The 16048-nt window shown below is 42.7% G+C and overlaps 1 protein-coding gene across 2 annotated transcripts in view; it reads right to left on the reverse strand.

The window, feature by feature from the left end:
• SND1 (staphylococcal nuclease and tudor domain containing 1) overlaps positions 1 to 16048 on the reverse strand; it is a 420353-nt gene that overhangs the window by 369889 nt on the left and 34416 nt on the right. For both annotated transcript variants that reach the window (XM_032642818.1, XM_032642817.1), the window contains exons 3-4: positions 9468 to 9588; positions 5119 to 5197 (exon numbers count right to left, since the gene is read on the reverse strand). In XM_032642818.1, coding sequence (XP_032498709.1) covers positions 5119 to 5197; positions 9468 to 9588 — 200 coding nt within the window. The remainder of the gene's footprint in view (positions 1 to 5118; positions 5198 to 9467; positions 9589 to 16048) is intronic.

Here is a 16048-nt window from a genome sequence, read left to right on the forward strand (position 1 = left end):
TTATAGGACATTCCATCCAAAAACAACAGATTACACTTTCTTCTCAAGTGCGCATGGAACATTCTCCAGGATACATCACATCTTGGGTCACAAATCAAACATCAGTAAATTTCAGAAAATTGAAATCATATCAAGCATCTTTTCTGACCACAATGCTATGAGATTAGAAATCAATTACAGGGGAAAAAACGTACAAAACACAAACACATGGAGGCTAAGCAATACGTTACAAAATAACCAAGAGATCACTGAAGAAATCAAAGAGGAAATAAAAAAATACCTAGAGACAAAAGACAATGAAAACACAATGATCCAAAACCTATGGGATGCAGCAAAAGCAGTTCTAAGAGGTAAGCTTATAGGAATACAAGCCTACCTCAAGAAACAAGAAAAATCTCAAATAAACAATCTAATCTTACACCTAAAGGAACTAGAGAAAGAAAAACAAACAAAAGCCAAAGTTAGCAGAAAGAAAGAAATCACAAAGATCAGAGCAGAAATAAATGAAATAGAAACAAAGAAAATAATGGCAAAGATGAATAAAACTAAAAGCTGGTTCTTGGAGAAGATAAACAAAATTGATAAACCATTAGTCAGACTCATCAAGAAAAAGAGGTAGAGGACTCAAAGCAATAAAATTAGAAATGAAAAAGGAGAAGTTACAACCGACACCACATAAATAAAAAGCATCCTAAGAGACTACTACAAGCAACTCTATGCCAATAAAATGGACAACCTGGAAGAAATGGACAAATTCTTAGAAAGTTATAACCTTCCAAGACTGAACCAGGAAGAAATAGAAAATGTGAACACACCAATCACAAGCAATGAAATTGAAACTGTGATTAAAAATCTTCCAACAGGGCTTCCCTGGTGGCGCAGTGGTTGAGAGTCCGCCTGCCGATGCAGGGGACACGGGTTCGTGCCCCGGTCTGGGAGGATCCCACATGCCGCGGAGCGGCTGGGCCCGTGAGCCATGGCCGCTGAGCCTGCGCGTCCGGAGCCTGTCCTCCGCAACGGGAGAGGCCACAACAGTGAGAGGCCCGCGTAACGCATAAAAAAAAAAAAAAAAAAAAAAAAAAAAAAAAAAAAAAAAAAAAAATCTTCCAACAGGGGCTTCCCTGGTGGCGCAGGGGTTGAGAGTCCACCTGCCCACACAGGGGACACAGGTTCGTGCCCCAGTCCGGGAAGATCCCACATGCCGCAGAGAGGCTGGGCCCGTGAGCCATGGCTGCTGAGCCTGCGTGGCCGGAGCCTGTGCTCCGCAACGGGAAAGGCCACAACAGTGAGAGGCCCGCGTACCACAAAAAAAAAAAAAAAAAAAAATCTTCCAACAAACAAAAGTCCAGGACCAGATGGCTTCACAGGTGAATTCTTCACAGGTGATGGCTTCACAGGTCAAATATTTAGAGAAGAGCTAACACCCATCCTTCTCAAACGCTTCCAAAAAATTGCAGAGGAAGAAACACTCCCAAACTGATTCTATGAGGCCACCATCACCCTGATACCAAAGCCAGACAAAGATACTAAAAAACAAGAAAATTACAGACCAATATCACTGATGAATATAGATGCAAAAATCCTCAACAAATTACTAGCAAACAGAATCCAACAACACATTAAAAGAATCATACACGGGCTTCCCTGGTGGCGCAGTGATTGGGAGTCTGCCTGCTGATGCAGGGGACGCGGGTTCGTGCCCTGGTCCGGGAAGATCCTACATGCCGCGGAGCGGCTGGGCCCGTGAGCCATGGCCGCTGAGCCTGCGCTTCCGGAGCCTGTGCTCCGCGACGGGAGGGGCCACAGCAGTGAGAGGCCCGCGTACCACAAAAAAAAAAAAAAAGAATCATACACTATGATCAAGTGGGATATATCCCAGGTATGCAATGATTCTTCAATACACACAAATCAATCAATGTGATACACCATATTAACAAACTGAAGAATAAAAACCATATGATCATCTCAACAGATGCAGAAAAAGCTTTTGACACAATTCAACACCCGTTTATGATAAAAAATCTCCAGAAGTGGGCATATAGGGAACCTAACTCAACATAATAAAGGCCATATACGACAAACCCACAGCAAACATCATTCCCAGTGGTGAAAAACTGAAACCATTTCCACTAAGATCAGGAACAAGACAAGGATGTCCACTCTCACCACTATTATTCAACATAGTCTTGGAAGTCCTAGCCATGGCAATCAGAGAAGAAAAAGAAATAAAAGGAATACAAATTGGAAAAGAAGAAGTAAAACTGTCACTGTCTGCAGATGACATGATACTATATATAGAGAATCCTAAAGATGCCACCAGAAAACTACTGGAGCTAATCAGTGAATTTGGTAAAATTGCAGGATACAAAATTAATGCACAGAAATCTCTTGCATTCCTATACATTAATGATGAAAAGTCTGAAAGAGAAATTAAGGAAACACTCCCATTTACCACTGAAATGAAAAGAATGAAATACCTAGGAATAAACCTACCTAAGAAGACAAAAGACCTGTATGGAGAAAACTGTAAGACACTGATGAAAGAAATTAAAGATGATACAAACAGATGGAGAGATATACCATGTTCTTGGACTGCAAGAATCAATACTGTGAAAATGACTACACTACCCAAACAGATTCAGTGCAATCCCTATCAAATTACCAATGGCATTTTTTACAGAACTAGAACAAAAAAATCTTAAAATTTGTATGGAGACACAAAAGACCCCAAATAGCCAAAGCAGTCTTGAGGGAAAAAAACGGAGCTGGAGCTGGAAGAACCAGATTCCCTGACTTCAGACTATACTACAAAGCTACAGTAATCAAGACAATATGGTACTGGCACAAAAACAGAAATATAGCTCAATGGAACAGGATAGAAAGCCCACAGATAAACCCACGCACCTATGGTCAACTGATCTATGACAGAGGAGGCAAGGACATACAATGGAGAAAACACAATCTCTTCAATAAGTGGTGCTTGGGAAACTGGACAGCTACATGTAAAAGAATGAAATTAGAACATTTGCACAAAAATAAACTCAAAATGGATTAGAAACCTAAATGTAAGACTGGACACTATAAAACTCTTAGAGGAAAACATAGGCAGAACACTCTTTGACATAAATCACAGCAAGATCTTTTTTGATCCACTTCATAGAATAATGGAAATAAAAGCAAAAATAAACAAATGGGACCTACTGAAACTTAAAAGCTTTTGCAAAGCAAAGGAAACTACAAATAAGACGAAAAGACAACCTCAGAATGGGATAACATTTTTGCAAATGAAGCAACGGACAAGGGATTAATCTCCAAAATATACAAGCAGCTCATGCAGCTCAATATCAAAAAAACAAACAACCCAATCCAAAAATGGGCAGAAGACCTAAATAGACATTTCTTCAAAGAAGACATACAGATGGCCAAGAAGCACATGAAAAGCTGCTCAACATCACTAATTATTAGAGAAATGCAAATCAAAACTACTATGAGGTATCACCTCACACCAGTTAGAATGGGCATCATCAGAAAATCTACAAACAACAAATGCTGGAGAGGGTGAGGAGAAAAGGGAACCCTCTTGCACTGCTGGTGGGAATGTAAATTGATACAGCCACTATGGAGAAGAGTATGGAGGTTCCTTAAAAAACTAAAAATAGAATTACCATATGACCCAGCAATCCCACTACTGGGCATATACCCAGAGAAAACCATAATTCAAAAAGACACATGCACCCCACTGTTCATTGCAGCACTATTTACAATAGCCAGGTCATGGAAGCAACCTAAATGCCCATCAACAGACGAATGGATAAAGAAGATCTGGTACATATATACAATGGAATATTACTCAGCCATAAAAAGGAACGAAATTGGGTCGTTTGTAGAGACGTGGATGAATCTAGAGACTGTCATACAGAGTGAAGTAAGTCAGAAAGAGAAAAACAAATATCATATATTAATGCATATATGTGGAATCTAGAAAAATGGTACAGATGATCCGGTTTGCAGGGCAGAAATTGAGACACAGATGTAGAGAACAAACGTATGGACAACAAGGGGGGAAAGTTTTGGGCGGGGGGGGGCAGGTGGATGAACTGGGCAATTGGGATTGACATGTATTCACTGATGTGTTTAAAATGGATAACAAATAAGAACCTGCTGTATAAAGAAATAAATAAAATAAAATTCAAAAATTCAAGAAAATAAATAAATAAAATAAAAAAACAAACAACAACAACAAAAAAAACCCAGTATCTTTAGCCTCCAAATTACTGATGTAGCTTAGACTTTTCAGAGACTAAAGTGTTAATTAAAGCCAGCTGCAACCCATCCTACTGAGTGAGCCTAACATGATATATGTACTATAAACCTTACATACCTAAAATTCATTTCTAACAAATTCACACTGACATTAACAACAAATACATTTTACCTATTACTTAAGTATATATAGATCCATAAACCAAAACAGGCCTAAAAGGCTTTGGAGAGAGATAAATATTCCCCGACCTTAAAACATAACCATTGAGCCCCTGTCAGTTTTGCTAGATTCCAATCAGCAGATTTTGCCTGGAATTTGATTTATTCAATGTGCTTTATTTTACATTTACTTATTCCTTGTACCTCATATAATATCGTACATCTACTTGTTGTTTGGTTTGTTGTCTGTCTCCCTGTTAAATTGTTAGCAGAACCTAAGTGTCTTTGTTCACTGCTATATTCACAGTGTCTAGAACACACCCTGGCATACAGTAAACGCTCAATAAATATTTGGGGATGGATGGATAAATACTCTGGAACTCAACATCTACGGTGTAAGGCATAAGTCTACTGATTCTTATGAATATAAGAACATCACTGCTTCGTCTCCAAGTCTGTTTTTGAATTACACACATCAAATGCCACTAATGAATGCTGAGTAACCTCCTCGCTCAGAAAAATACACACGTACACCTGAGCAGGAATATCCTAGAAGCCATGAGAACACCAGACATTACCTATTTTATGTCGGGGGCAGGAATGAAAATGCAGCAAAGCCAGTGTAGAGTCGACTCCCCCAGTTCTCACTGTAGTGTGAGAGGAAGTCAGACAGTCAGAAGAGTAATGGACACTTACTTGTTCGCTCTCATGCCTTCTCTCCGGGTGGCCAAGCCCTCTGCAACCAGAGATTCTGCAATGTTTTCCCCATTGGTATCTGAGGAGGAAAAAAGAGGTGCGAATTTTGTGTTTAAATCCAATAGCTCCATGAACAATAGCTCCAATAGCAAGAGAGCTCTCATGGGACCACTTTCACCCATAGCTCTTCAAGGAATGATGCTGCCAGCGAACGGGACAAGGCAGCAAGGTAGGGTTGGGTTTTCCGAAAAACCTCTTCTCCCCCAAAATGTCTAGTCTCTAGGACCCAGAGGTCTATAAATCTTCTCTGGACTAATTTTCTCGTGTATCTCCTGAGCCAAAGGCAATCTCAGGAACTCCAGGAGACTGACAGGGAAGCAAGACACATGCAGCAGCCCAGGAAAGGATAACTAACACTGACCTAAGGAAGAGAGGTCTGGCACCAAATGCGAATTCTGCCACTTAATAGGTCTTTCAGCATCTTGATACACGTACTCATCTATAAAATGGGAAGAGTACCTGCCGAGATGGGTTCTTGTGAGAATTAAATGTGTGTAAATCGCCAAGCGCAGTGCCAAGCACACGGCAGGAATTCACACAACAGATTCAAAAGGCAGCCCCCCCACCTGGACAGTCAGACAGATTCACCTAGGACTGCCTACGATGTTTCACACTGGCAAGTCCAGTTCCTCTCAGGATGTCCTGTTCTCTGCTCCAAGAGGCCACCAAGACAAGCAAGCCACACCATTTGACAAACAGTTTCTCCTAGTCTCAGAGATGCAGGGGACAGCATCTTGATTTCCAATCTCACACGGCAGCCTTCAGAGCAGGCAAGAAAAATGAAGTGAAACATAAAACACAAGCTGATAAGACGCCCCCTGAGCACTTGAAACATTAATTGCATTTCCACACTGCTGAAAAAGCTTTTAGGCTCTCTGTATTCTCTGAAATCTCTGCTTGTCAGCCAAAATGATAAAAGAAGACAGCTATGAGGGAATCACCACATAAAAATCTTTAATACAGCAGAGAACAAGCTCCTAGATAAACTGAAACACAGCAGTCTAGCTGATAGGTAACGTCAGCATAGAATAAAATTCTCTAGGGTTTATGCATTCAGTACACTATACATAGACTTCCACAAGCAACAACAAGCTTACATACCACCCCCAAACTCAACCTAAATGCCTTGCCATTAGCCCTGTCCAAATTTTTGAAGCACATAAGCCCCTGTTCCTACTGCCAAAAACAAAAAAATTTGAGATGAATGCTGTTCACGCAAAGAACGTTCAGGTTCTGAAGCTGAGCGTGGATCACAAGAACCTTTCCACTGAGGTTACTGCTGAGGCCAGACACAGACACACACAGCTACCTGACATCAGTAAATATTACATTGGTTCTTTCGAAGCAACAGGAATAATCCCACAGAGTGGAAAGTCAAAAGGAAAGACTCCACAATGATGGGGAAAGTTGAGCAGTAAGGTACCAAGAGGTCGGGGGTAGAAAGAATGAAGGCATGGTACAGACAAGGCGAACGGCCATAAAATCTCCAGTCAACAGCAAACGCAACAGCTCTCGGACAGCTCCTTGGCACAGAGCGCTTTGAAAGGGCTGCTGGCTGGCCCACTTCTAAATGAGTTCATTGCTCCTTCAAAAGGGAGAAAAATACAATTCTCTGGGCCAAACTCCCAAAGAAGGTAACAAAATGTGGTGGATAGAATACTGAAAACAGGGAATTTGTAGGGAAAAGATCTGATGCTTGCTTATTACTAACCAAGGTATGATTGTGATCAAGTCACAATTGGGGCTGGTACTCAGAGCAGGTGGGTGACTATATTTTCTCCAAAAGTTGAAGACTAATCAATCATCTCTCTCTTTTTTTTAATAAGTTCTGGGTTAACCACAAACTCTCAAATTCTGTCATTCTCCTCCATCATAAAAAGAGTAGCCACGGGGCTTCCCTGGTGGCGCAGTGGTTGAGAGTCCGCCTGCTGATGCGGGGGACACGGGTTCGTGCCCCGGTTCGGGAGGATCCCGCATGTCGCGGAGCAGCTGGGCCCGTGAGCCATGGCCGCTGAGCCTGCGTGTCCAGAGCCTGTGCTCCACAACGGGAGAGGCCACAACAGTGAGAGGCCCGCGTACCGCAAAAAAAAAAGAGTAGCCACATAAACAACAGGGATTTACTGTATAGCACATGAAACCATATTCAGTATCTTATAATAACCTATAGTGGAAAAGAATCTGAAGCTACACACCTGAAACACAATATTGTAAATCAACTATAGTTAAATAATTCTTTATCTATCTACATACAGCAAAAGAAAATCTTTTTTCTAAACAAAAAAAAAACAAAAGACAGAAAAGAGAGTAGCCATAAAATAGGCTAAATATATGAACACTAATTAATTAGTTAAGGCACTGTTTCATTACAGTTGACAGTGAGAGTTGGTTAAAGTATCTGAGTGAAAATATTAAACTTTAAGCCATTTAAGCCTTTAAAACTGAAAGATGTAGCTGATTTCAATCATTCTTTCGGTAATTTTTTTTTTTTTTTTTTGCGGTATGCAGGCCTCTCACTGTTGTGGCCTCTCTGGCCGCGGAGCACAGGCTCCGGACGCACAGGCTCAGCGCCCATGGCTCACGGGCCCAGCCGCTCCGTGGCATGGGGGATCTTCCCGGATCGGGGCATGAACCCGTGTCCCCTGCATCGGCAGGCGGACTCTCAACCACTGCGCCACCAGGGAAGCCCCTTTCGGTAATTATTTATCAATCACCTTGTAGGCGCCAGATTCTATTAAACACACTAGTACGTTAACATGCTAAATTACATCCACTCTGTAATTTACATCAATTTGAAAAACAAACTTTCTAAAAACAATTTTAAATGTCAGCTCCTCTTACCTTAAATAGACTTTTTTATAGTGGGAGACTAAGGTTATTTAAATGAACACTTATAGGCGGTCTCTCCATAGAGATATCTGTACCGAAAAAATGTTCTATAGTCCAGTGAGGTCTCTTGTCTGATAACAGAAGATTGACCAGCTCTTACAGAATTGTATTATTTTGGGTAATGAAATTCTCGAACAATTGCATTTTGAAGACAGTACACTTCTATTTGTCTTACATTCTTTCTAGCCAGTAGCCCTCCAACAATAATGCTCAAGTGTTTTATTACCTACTATATTATTTGAATTATGGGTAAAAGGCACATTTATTTACTTCTCTTTTTGAAAAGATTCCATATATTTCTATAATTTCCCAATCAGGATGCAGATAGCCATTTGCTAAAAGGGCTGTTTCTCTACTGGGTAAATTGGACAAGAAGGCTCCAAGGTCAACCACAACTCACTTGTCTAAGACCTCTACACTTAAAATCAGAATCCTAAAAGGATATTGTTAGCCTTATCATATACCCTGCTTGCTTACTTCCAGCTTACTAGTCACCCAAGGCAAATAGATTATCTAAAGCAGCTCAGTTAGAAGGCCAGTTTATCAAGAATCACAGGAAACGTTAAAAGGTGTCTGCTCCCAAATAATCCAGATGAATATAAGTGTTCCTGTTTATCTGACTGCTTTATGGAAAACATTCTACCAATTCTTTCAATGTCCTATTTCTGTTCAAACTCCATTGTGCAATCTTACTCTCCCTCTACCTAATGCAAAAAAGACCAGAACACCTAATATCCTATAAGCTATCCGGCCCAGCTAAACAACAGGCATATGTGTGCACACACACATATTTATTGAGTGCATTCTCTGCCGGAGTGAGATGCTTTACACATAGCATCTCTTTATACTCTCTCTATAACTTACAAATGAAACTAGGGCTTAGAAAGGTTCAGTTACGGGTTAAGTAAGAGTACATGGTAGAAGAGCCAGGAATCCACACCTACACCACTCCAAAGCCTGTGTTCTTTCCATTCCATTCCAAGTCATGTGGCTTACAAAAAACCACAAGTCCTAAACAAATCGTCCTTTCCTAAAGAGAGTCCCTAGGAGGAGAAGAAAAGCCACAAGATAGATAAAGCAAACAGAAGATGCAATAGGAAATCTATAGGAATTCAATTAGCATCTGACCTAGAAGCACAGAGCCAATGAGTTCCACAGGCTGACAGCCTAAATACAGGGGAAAATAATTCTACGCTTACACGCACACCTAAACCAAGCCAGGAAAGCGGGCACAGGAGTAAACTAGGAGCAGGAGTACCAGGGCACCTACGTGCCACGAGCTCTGTGCACTTCCAATGAGACCTACAGCCAACCCTCCCAGAGCGACCTCCGCCAGACGAAAACCAGTCTTTGGAGGAACTTCAGACTTGGAGAAAAATGTACCTTTCCCCCTCGGTACTCACCTTTTCCAAGGTAGATCATGCCATACTCTCGCCCCTGGGGAGTCTTGTTTTCTATCGTGAAGCAGACTTCCTTCCCAATCAGCTTCTTCCGAAGGAACTCTCGAGCAGGAAATGCCCAGGGCTGAAAGATAAAATAAACGTGTTCAAGGACTAGGCAGTTCTCACACGACACAATCAACATCCAAGCAACTTCACTCCTTCAATAGCCTGGCCATGCACTAGGCCCTGAGGAGAATATAAAAATGAAACATACACAACATGGATCATACGCTTAGGGGGCTCCTAAAAAAGGCAGGTCGAACAGTTGGTTTAACTAGCACGAGCCCTAAAAACAGGCATCATGGTTTCCCAGACACCAGCACTAGGAGTTCCCCCCATGCCCACCCCTCCATCACCCCCATCACTATCTACTCTCCAGCTGTCTGCTGTCTACTGTCTACTGTCTAGCTGGTAAGGGATCAGCTTGACAATGGTGGTTCTTCCCTGTCCCTCATTAAAGACCCAGATACAAGGAGTGAGCCACACATCCACAATGGGTACAGAGTCTGCATGTGATCGCAAGATACTGTGCAGGGACTTCCCTGGTGGTGCAGTGGTTAAGAATCCGCCTACCAATGCAGGGGACACGGGTTTGATCCCTGTTCTGGGAAGATCCCATGTGCCGCGGAGCAACTAAGCCCGTGCGCCACAACTACTGAGCCTGCGCTCTAAAGCCTGAGAGCTGCAACTACTGAAGCCCACGCACCTATAGCCCGTGCTCCTCAATGAGAGAAGCCACAGCAATGAGAAGCCCATGCACCACAATGAAGAGTAGCCCCCGCTCGCCACAACTAGAGAAAGCCTGCGCGCAGCAAGGAAGACCCAAAGCAGCCAAAAATAAAAATAAAATATATATATATATATATATATAAAGATACTGTGCAAAGGGATGGTTTTACCCCATCACTTTGGGATAGTACAGACAAAGGGAGATGTCTCCTCTGAAGCAGCACTGCCATAGTCAGTGGTCACTAGCACTTGAATTTACAGTCTGGACCTAGCTCAGTGCCCCAAGTTCCCTTAGAACAGAAATGAGGAAGGAGAGGTAAGAGCTCAAGGCGCACATGATCTGCAGAAGTTCGTGTGCAGGAACGATACAGCGTATAAAAGGGCAGAGTGGTATATGTCTATCACCAATTGGAGCCACATAACATGGACTACACATAGTAAAGGCAAAACAGTATATCAGTGACCTGAAAAGGAAGCGCCTGCCAACCTTTTCAGTCCATGAAGATTATTCCATGGGGTTAGCCAAGAAGCTTTTCTAGAAGAAAAACATCCATGACTTCCCAGAAACCAGAAGCCAGTTTAAATGTGGCAGTCTACCAACCCACTGGGCTGGCATTCACAAAACCAGTACTGTTAGACAACGACAACTGTGGATAGTTCTAGGAAGAACTAATCCTGAGTAAGTGCTCTTGAAGACACAAAAACAAGCTTATCCTCATTCATCTAATGCGCTCTCTTCAAAGTGCCAACAAGCAAAAGAACCAATCACTCAATGGCAATATGGAGTTCACCACATTTTAATCTCCCATTTCTACCCCTCTCCTCATTCATAATAATGAAAACAGATACTGTGACCAAAGAGTATGTTGACTGATAATGAGCCCAACTACCAGCCACATCACAGAAACAGTACTAAACCAATTAACACAGCCTCATACATTTTTATCACTTTTGTGATCCACTTACTCTAAAAACATCCTCAGCTATAGATCTAATGGCTAGGCTTCAGTTTTGAGTAATACTCTAATACCTAAAATTCAGTAAAACACTGCTTTCCTAAATGCAAAGCTCTGACAAAACAAAGTACTCCTAAAGGAAGCCAAGATTTCGGTAAAAATTCATTTATCAAGGGTCAGTTCACAAGGAACTAGCTAACCCCTGTGGGGAAACCTCCAACTTCTACCAACTAGGCAGAATTACTAAAAGCTTTTAAGGCTTGAGGAAGGAGCACCCTTCTCTCAGGACCTCATGTTTTACAGCTGGTCAGTCACTGGGCAATAAGAGAAAGCTACACTGGAGGTCCTGAAAAGGACATACACCTTATCCTAGAGAAAGGTAACCTAGCTTCTTTAATATTCCAGCCTTCTCAAGTTGTGTTCCATCCAGAGTCAGGCAAATTCAATAAATGGACAAGATACAAGCTATGAAGAGAGGCGATTAGAAGATTCGGGAAAGCGAGTGACCGCATCACTCCTGCCGAGGGCAACAGAGCACTCCAGGAGAGAATCCTGCGCAGGTGTCCACACAGAGCACAGCCAGCAGAAGGCTACCTAATGGGGAAGGCCGTCCCAGCAGAGCCTCCCAGAACGGCCCTACGTATACAGAAACTGACTCAAAGCGCTCATCACATTAGGGCCACGATGACCCAATAGGAAGAATCAGTGGTCTGGTCAAATGATGTGCCAGAGTTCCACCTAGGAAGCAATGGCTGTTAAGTAGCTGAGACTCAAAACTGCCTCTTCCCTTTAGAATGCCCAATGGCAGGTGATCTAGCAGCTTGCTCCCCACTCCCAGACCCATGCAAGGTTCTGGTGTCTACCACGACAAGTGGAATTTTAATTCCCATCTTTTCTTTGCACCAGGTAGACTCCTAAACTACTGAAACAAGATTAAATCCCACAACAATGTAAACCCTCAAAGCTAGCTACTTTTGTACTTGGCCCAGTGCTCAATCATCCCACTGTCCCACCTGCGCATGTAATTAATCCCTTTCTGCTGCAATCACGCCACCACCCCAACTTTCAAAAGCTCCACTGAATGTAGAACGACTGTGACATTCATTTCTGTATTTCGCATGAAACCAACATACAGCTTCACATACAACGAGAGCTCAAGAAATCTGTGGGAAATAAATATATAATTCCCACAGTGCCCATCAATGCAGTTATCTAGGCTGCGTAGAGTAGCTAGGCAATGCTGGGGATTAGGCTGGGACAGGGCAGTATGGTTGGGGACACACAGCAGAGCTGCTTTTATTGTCACGGGACTTAGGAGAGAGCTAAGTTTCTCTGAAAGCAGATATGAAAGAAGGCGGAGAATAATCAAGTGCATGATATTTGGGACAGTGATACAAAGGGAAGCAAATAAGCAATCATGTCCTTGACTCTGTTTGAATGTGACAAAACTAGACATGCTCCAAAACAACAGAAAGCCAGAGAGAAAGTAGTGCTACATTCCACAATCCACTGATCCACAAAAGGAGACGCTCGGGTTCTTTTCCTCATTATTCACTGTATTCCTGCTTTGTGTCAGGCACTGACGAGGCAGAAAAACACAGATGTCCCTCCCCTCGAGGAGCCGACAACCAAATATAGAGACACATAAACATGGAATAGGGTGACAGCACAAAAAAGGGATGATGAAAGGTGATGTCAGGTGTGACTTCTCCAGAGGATGAATCACCGGGGCACAAGGAGGAGACGGAGCTTCCGCTGGAGGGGGCGGTTGAGCCAAGGCATGAGCAGGCAGGACTCAGGTGGCCTGTTAGGAGACCCGAACACTTCCTCAGGGTTGGGACTTAGCATCCCAGAAGGGGTTCAGTAAGAGAAGACTAAAAGTCAAACCACAAATGGGATTGTAACCCAGGCTAAGGCATTTAAATTTGTCCAGCGGTAATGAGGAATCACTGAAGTATCTGGCAGTAATACTGAGCCAGGGAAAAAAAACGACATTATATCTCAAAAACACCTGAGAGCATACAGAGAAAGAATCAGAGGGAAGGAAAATGAAGGCAGAAAGACTGTTATCTTAATATTCCAGAGTTGAACAAAGCACTCTCTCAGAGTTGAACAAAGAACAATAGCAATTGTAATGAAGTTTCGAGAAGAGAGATTTTGAAAGAGGCAGAATCTCTAGGTCTCGATAAAAGCCTGGAGGTTGGCGGGGGTGTCTGGAATTGGGTTGCCACTTGGCGTCACTGCTAACTTGAGCCAGAGCACCTTCAAGGGCATGGTGGGGGGAAAACCAAATCACAGCAGGGCAAGGAGAGACTAGATTACTGCACACAGAAATAGTGACTGTGGCTGACGAAGGATGAAATCGGTAGCTCTCAAATACTTCATGTCACAGGGACCTTTGAAGAGTTACTAGGAGAAACTGAGTTGCTCTGGAAGAGACAAAAACCACTAGGCTGTATAAATATATGAAACTCCGACGAGAGCAGGGATCAGATTACATGGTATTCTTTCAGGTGGGATAGTTCTGGTAAGATTTTATTGTACTGTTACATAGGCTACAGCTAAGATACTTCAGAACAAGCTCCAACTGGCCTTGATTCTCATCCACAAAACAGAAAATTAAAACCCAACCCTTCTTCCCTACAGGCAACACTGCTTCTTCCTTCTGGGGAAATGAACTTGACTGGCTCTAGCCAACCAGGGTCAACACTCTTCTCCTCTTAGAAGCAGGCAAGCTGTTACACAACACAAAACTGAAAGGGAAAGAACTATTCAAAACGTTGATCAAGAAAAGCACTTAGCACCCAAAATTTGAAAAGTGCTGAGAGAGGTGTAATCTTCAGCACTTGGACTAACAGTACGAGAAATGTCTGTAGTAGCAGAAATTAAATAGCACTAGAGATTACCACAGCTAACATTTGTTAAGTAGCTTACAGGCCCATGCTAAACATTCCGCATTATCTAGTTTAATCCTCATTGAACAACCCTGAGGTATAGAGTAACCCAATACTTGTGCTTACGGACAGAGGACCAATGGAAAAGACCTGATTTTGTCTATTTAGTCATTATCCCAAGAATCTAACTGCTGTTGATAGAATTTGGGGTGATTTGTCTCTATTTCCTATAACACTGCTTTACTACCTTCTTAATTCAAACAAAATGCTTTTTATTATAGATGAAAAAAACTGCATGTTTTTCCTTAAATGAAAGAACCCCGTGAGCTGCTTTTTTTCCCGCACTTCCATGGGAGGAAAACAGCAGACGGAAGCTGAGGTACCAACTTGCCCATCATCATCAAGCTGAGGCAAAAGACAAATAATTAGAATCCAGAAACTTCCTTTTTGATAGCCAAAGCACCACTGAAGAAGAGACAAGAACTGATGTTTCAAAGTACAGGAGCCAAGAAGACTCATGGCAGCTGCCTGGAGAGGTAACTTAAGGAGTCCCAGGCAGACCACAAAGAAGGCAAGGTGGCCAGGCATTAGAGATGGGGGAGAAGGGGGCTGGAGGGGATGGTGGAACAAAAGCTCAGAAGCTTGTCAAATCGCCATAACACATAGTTCTTGAGAACTACTGAACCACAAGTTGCCCTAAGAAACTGATAACTTCCTCCCTTCAAAATGCATGTTTACACAAAATTTTGCAAACAATTTCATAGGGTTCACAGACGTCCTTAGGACACAGATCCCAGATTAAGAATCTATAATAAGGCACATTCCTAACATTTATAGTCTATGCTACCATTTACGAAAATGAGTGTCTACGGTATAGCACAGTGAACTATATATACTCAATATCTTATAATAACCTATCATGGAAAAGAATCTGAAATACATATAACTGAATCACTTTGCTGTACAGTTGAAACTAACACAACATGGTAAATTAACTATACTTCAATTTAAAAAAAGAAAGAAAGAAAAGAAAATGAGTGTCTGCTTGTATAGGTGATAAATGCCTCTGGAGATTCAAGCCTGCCGTAACGCCAGTAGTCTCCTGGAAGAAGAACTAGATTTTTCACTGTGCATCCTTCTGAATTTTGAAGGTAAATGAAGAATTCAAACATAAATAAAAGAGCTCTGCCATAACTAATGCCAACCTCAAACAGCAGAGACTACCTAGGAAATGTACTAACCTGTTTCCAGAGAAAGAGGCATGAAACACTGATAAACCTGAAAAGGCTCTAAACCTATGGGAAAGTGTACGACGGAAAGAGACTGGGATTACTGGGATTAAAGGTAGTGAATGTATAAACTGAAGCAAGCCACTGTTGATTTGTCATCAATCCTGTGATATAAAAATACTTGAAATAGGGAGCCTACCTCAAGATGGCGGAGGAGTGAGACGTGGACATCCCCTTCCTCCTGACAAATGCATCAGAAATATATCTACATGTGGAATAACTCCTATAGAACACCTACTAAACGCTGGCAGAAGACCTCAGACTTCCCAAAAGACAATAAACTCCCCACGTACCTGGGTAGGGCCAAAGAAAAAACAGACAAAAGAATAGGGACGGGACCTGCACCTCTAGGAGGGAGCTGTGAAGAAGGAAAAGTTTCCACACACTAGAAGCCCCTTCACTGGCAGACACGGGGGGTGACAGGGGGGAAGCTTCAGAGCCACGGAGGAAAGCACAGCAACAGGGGTGTGGAGGGCAAAGTGGAGAGATTCCTGCACAGAGGATCGGTGCCGATCGGCACTCACCAGCCCGAGAGGCTTGTCTGCTCACCCATCGGGGCGGGAGGGGCTGGGAGCTGAGGCTCGGGCTTCAGAGGTCAGACCCCAGGGAGAGGACTGGGGTTGGCTGCGCGAACACGGACTGAAGGGGGCTAGTGCCCCACAGCTAGCCGGGAG

This window comes from Phocoena sinus, chromosome 9 (assembly GCF_008692025.1).
Source record: "Phocoena sinus isolate mPhoSin1 chromosome 9, mPhoSin1.pri, whole genome shotgun sequence".
Lineage (NCBI taxonomy): Eukaryota > Metazoa > Chordata > Mammalia > Artiodactyla > Phocoenidae > Phocoena > Phocoena sinus.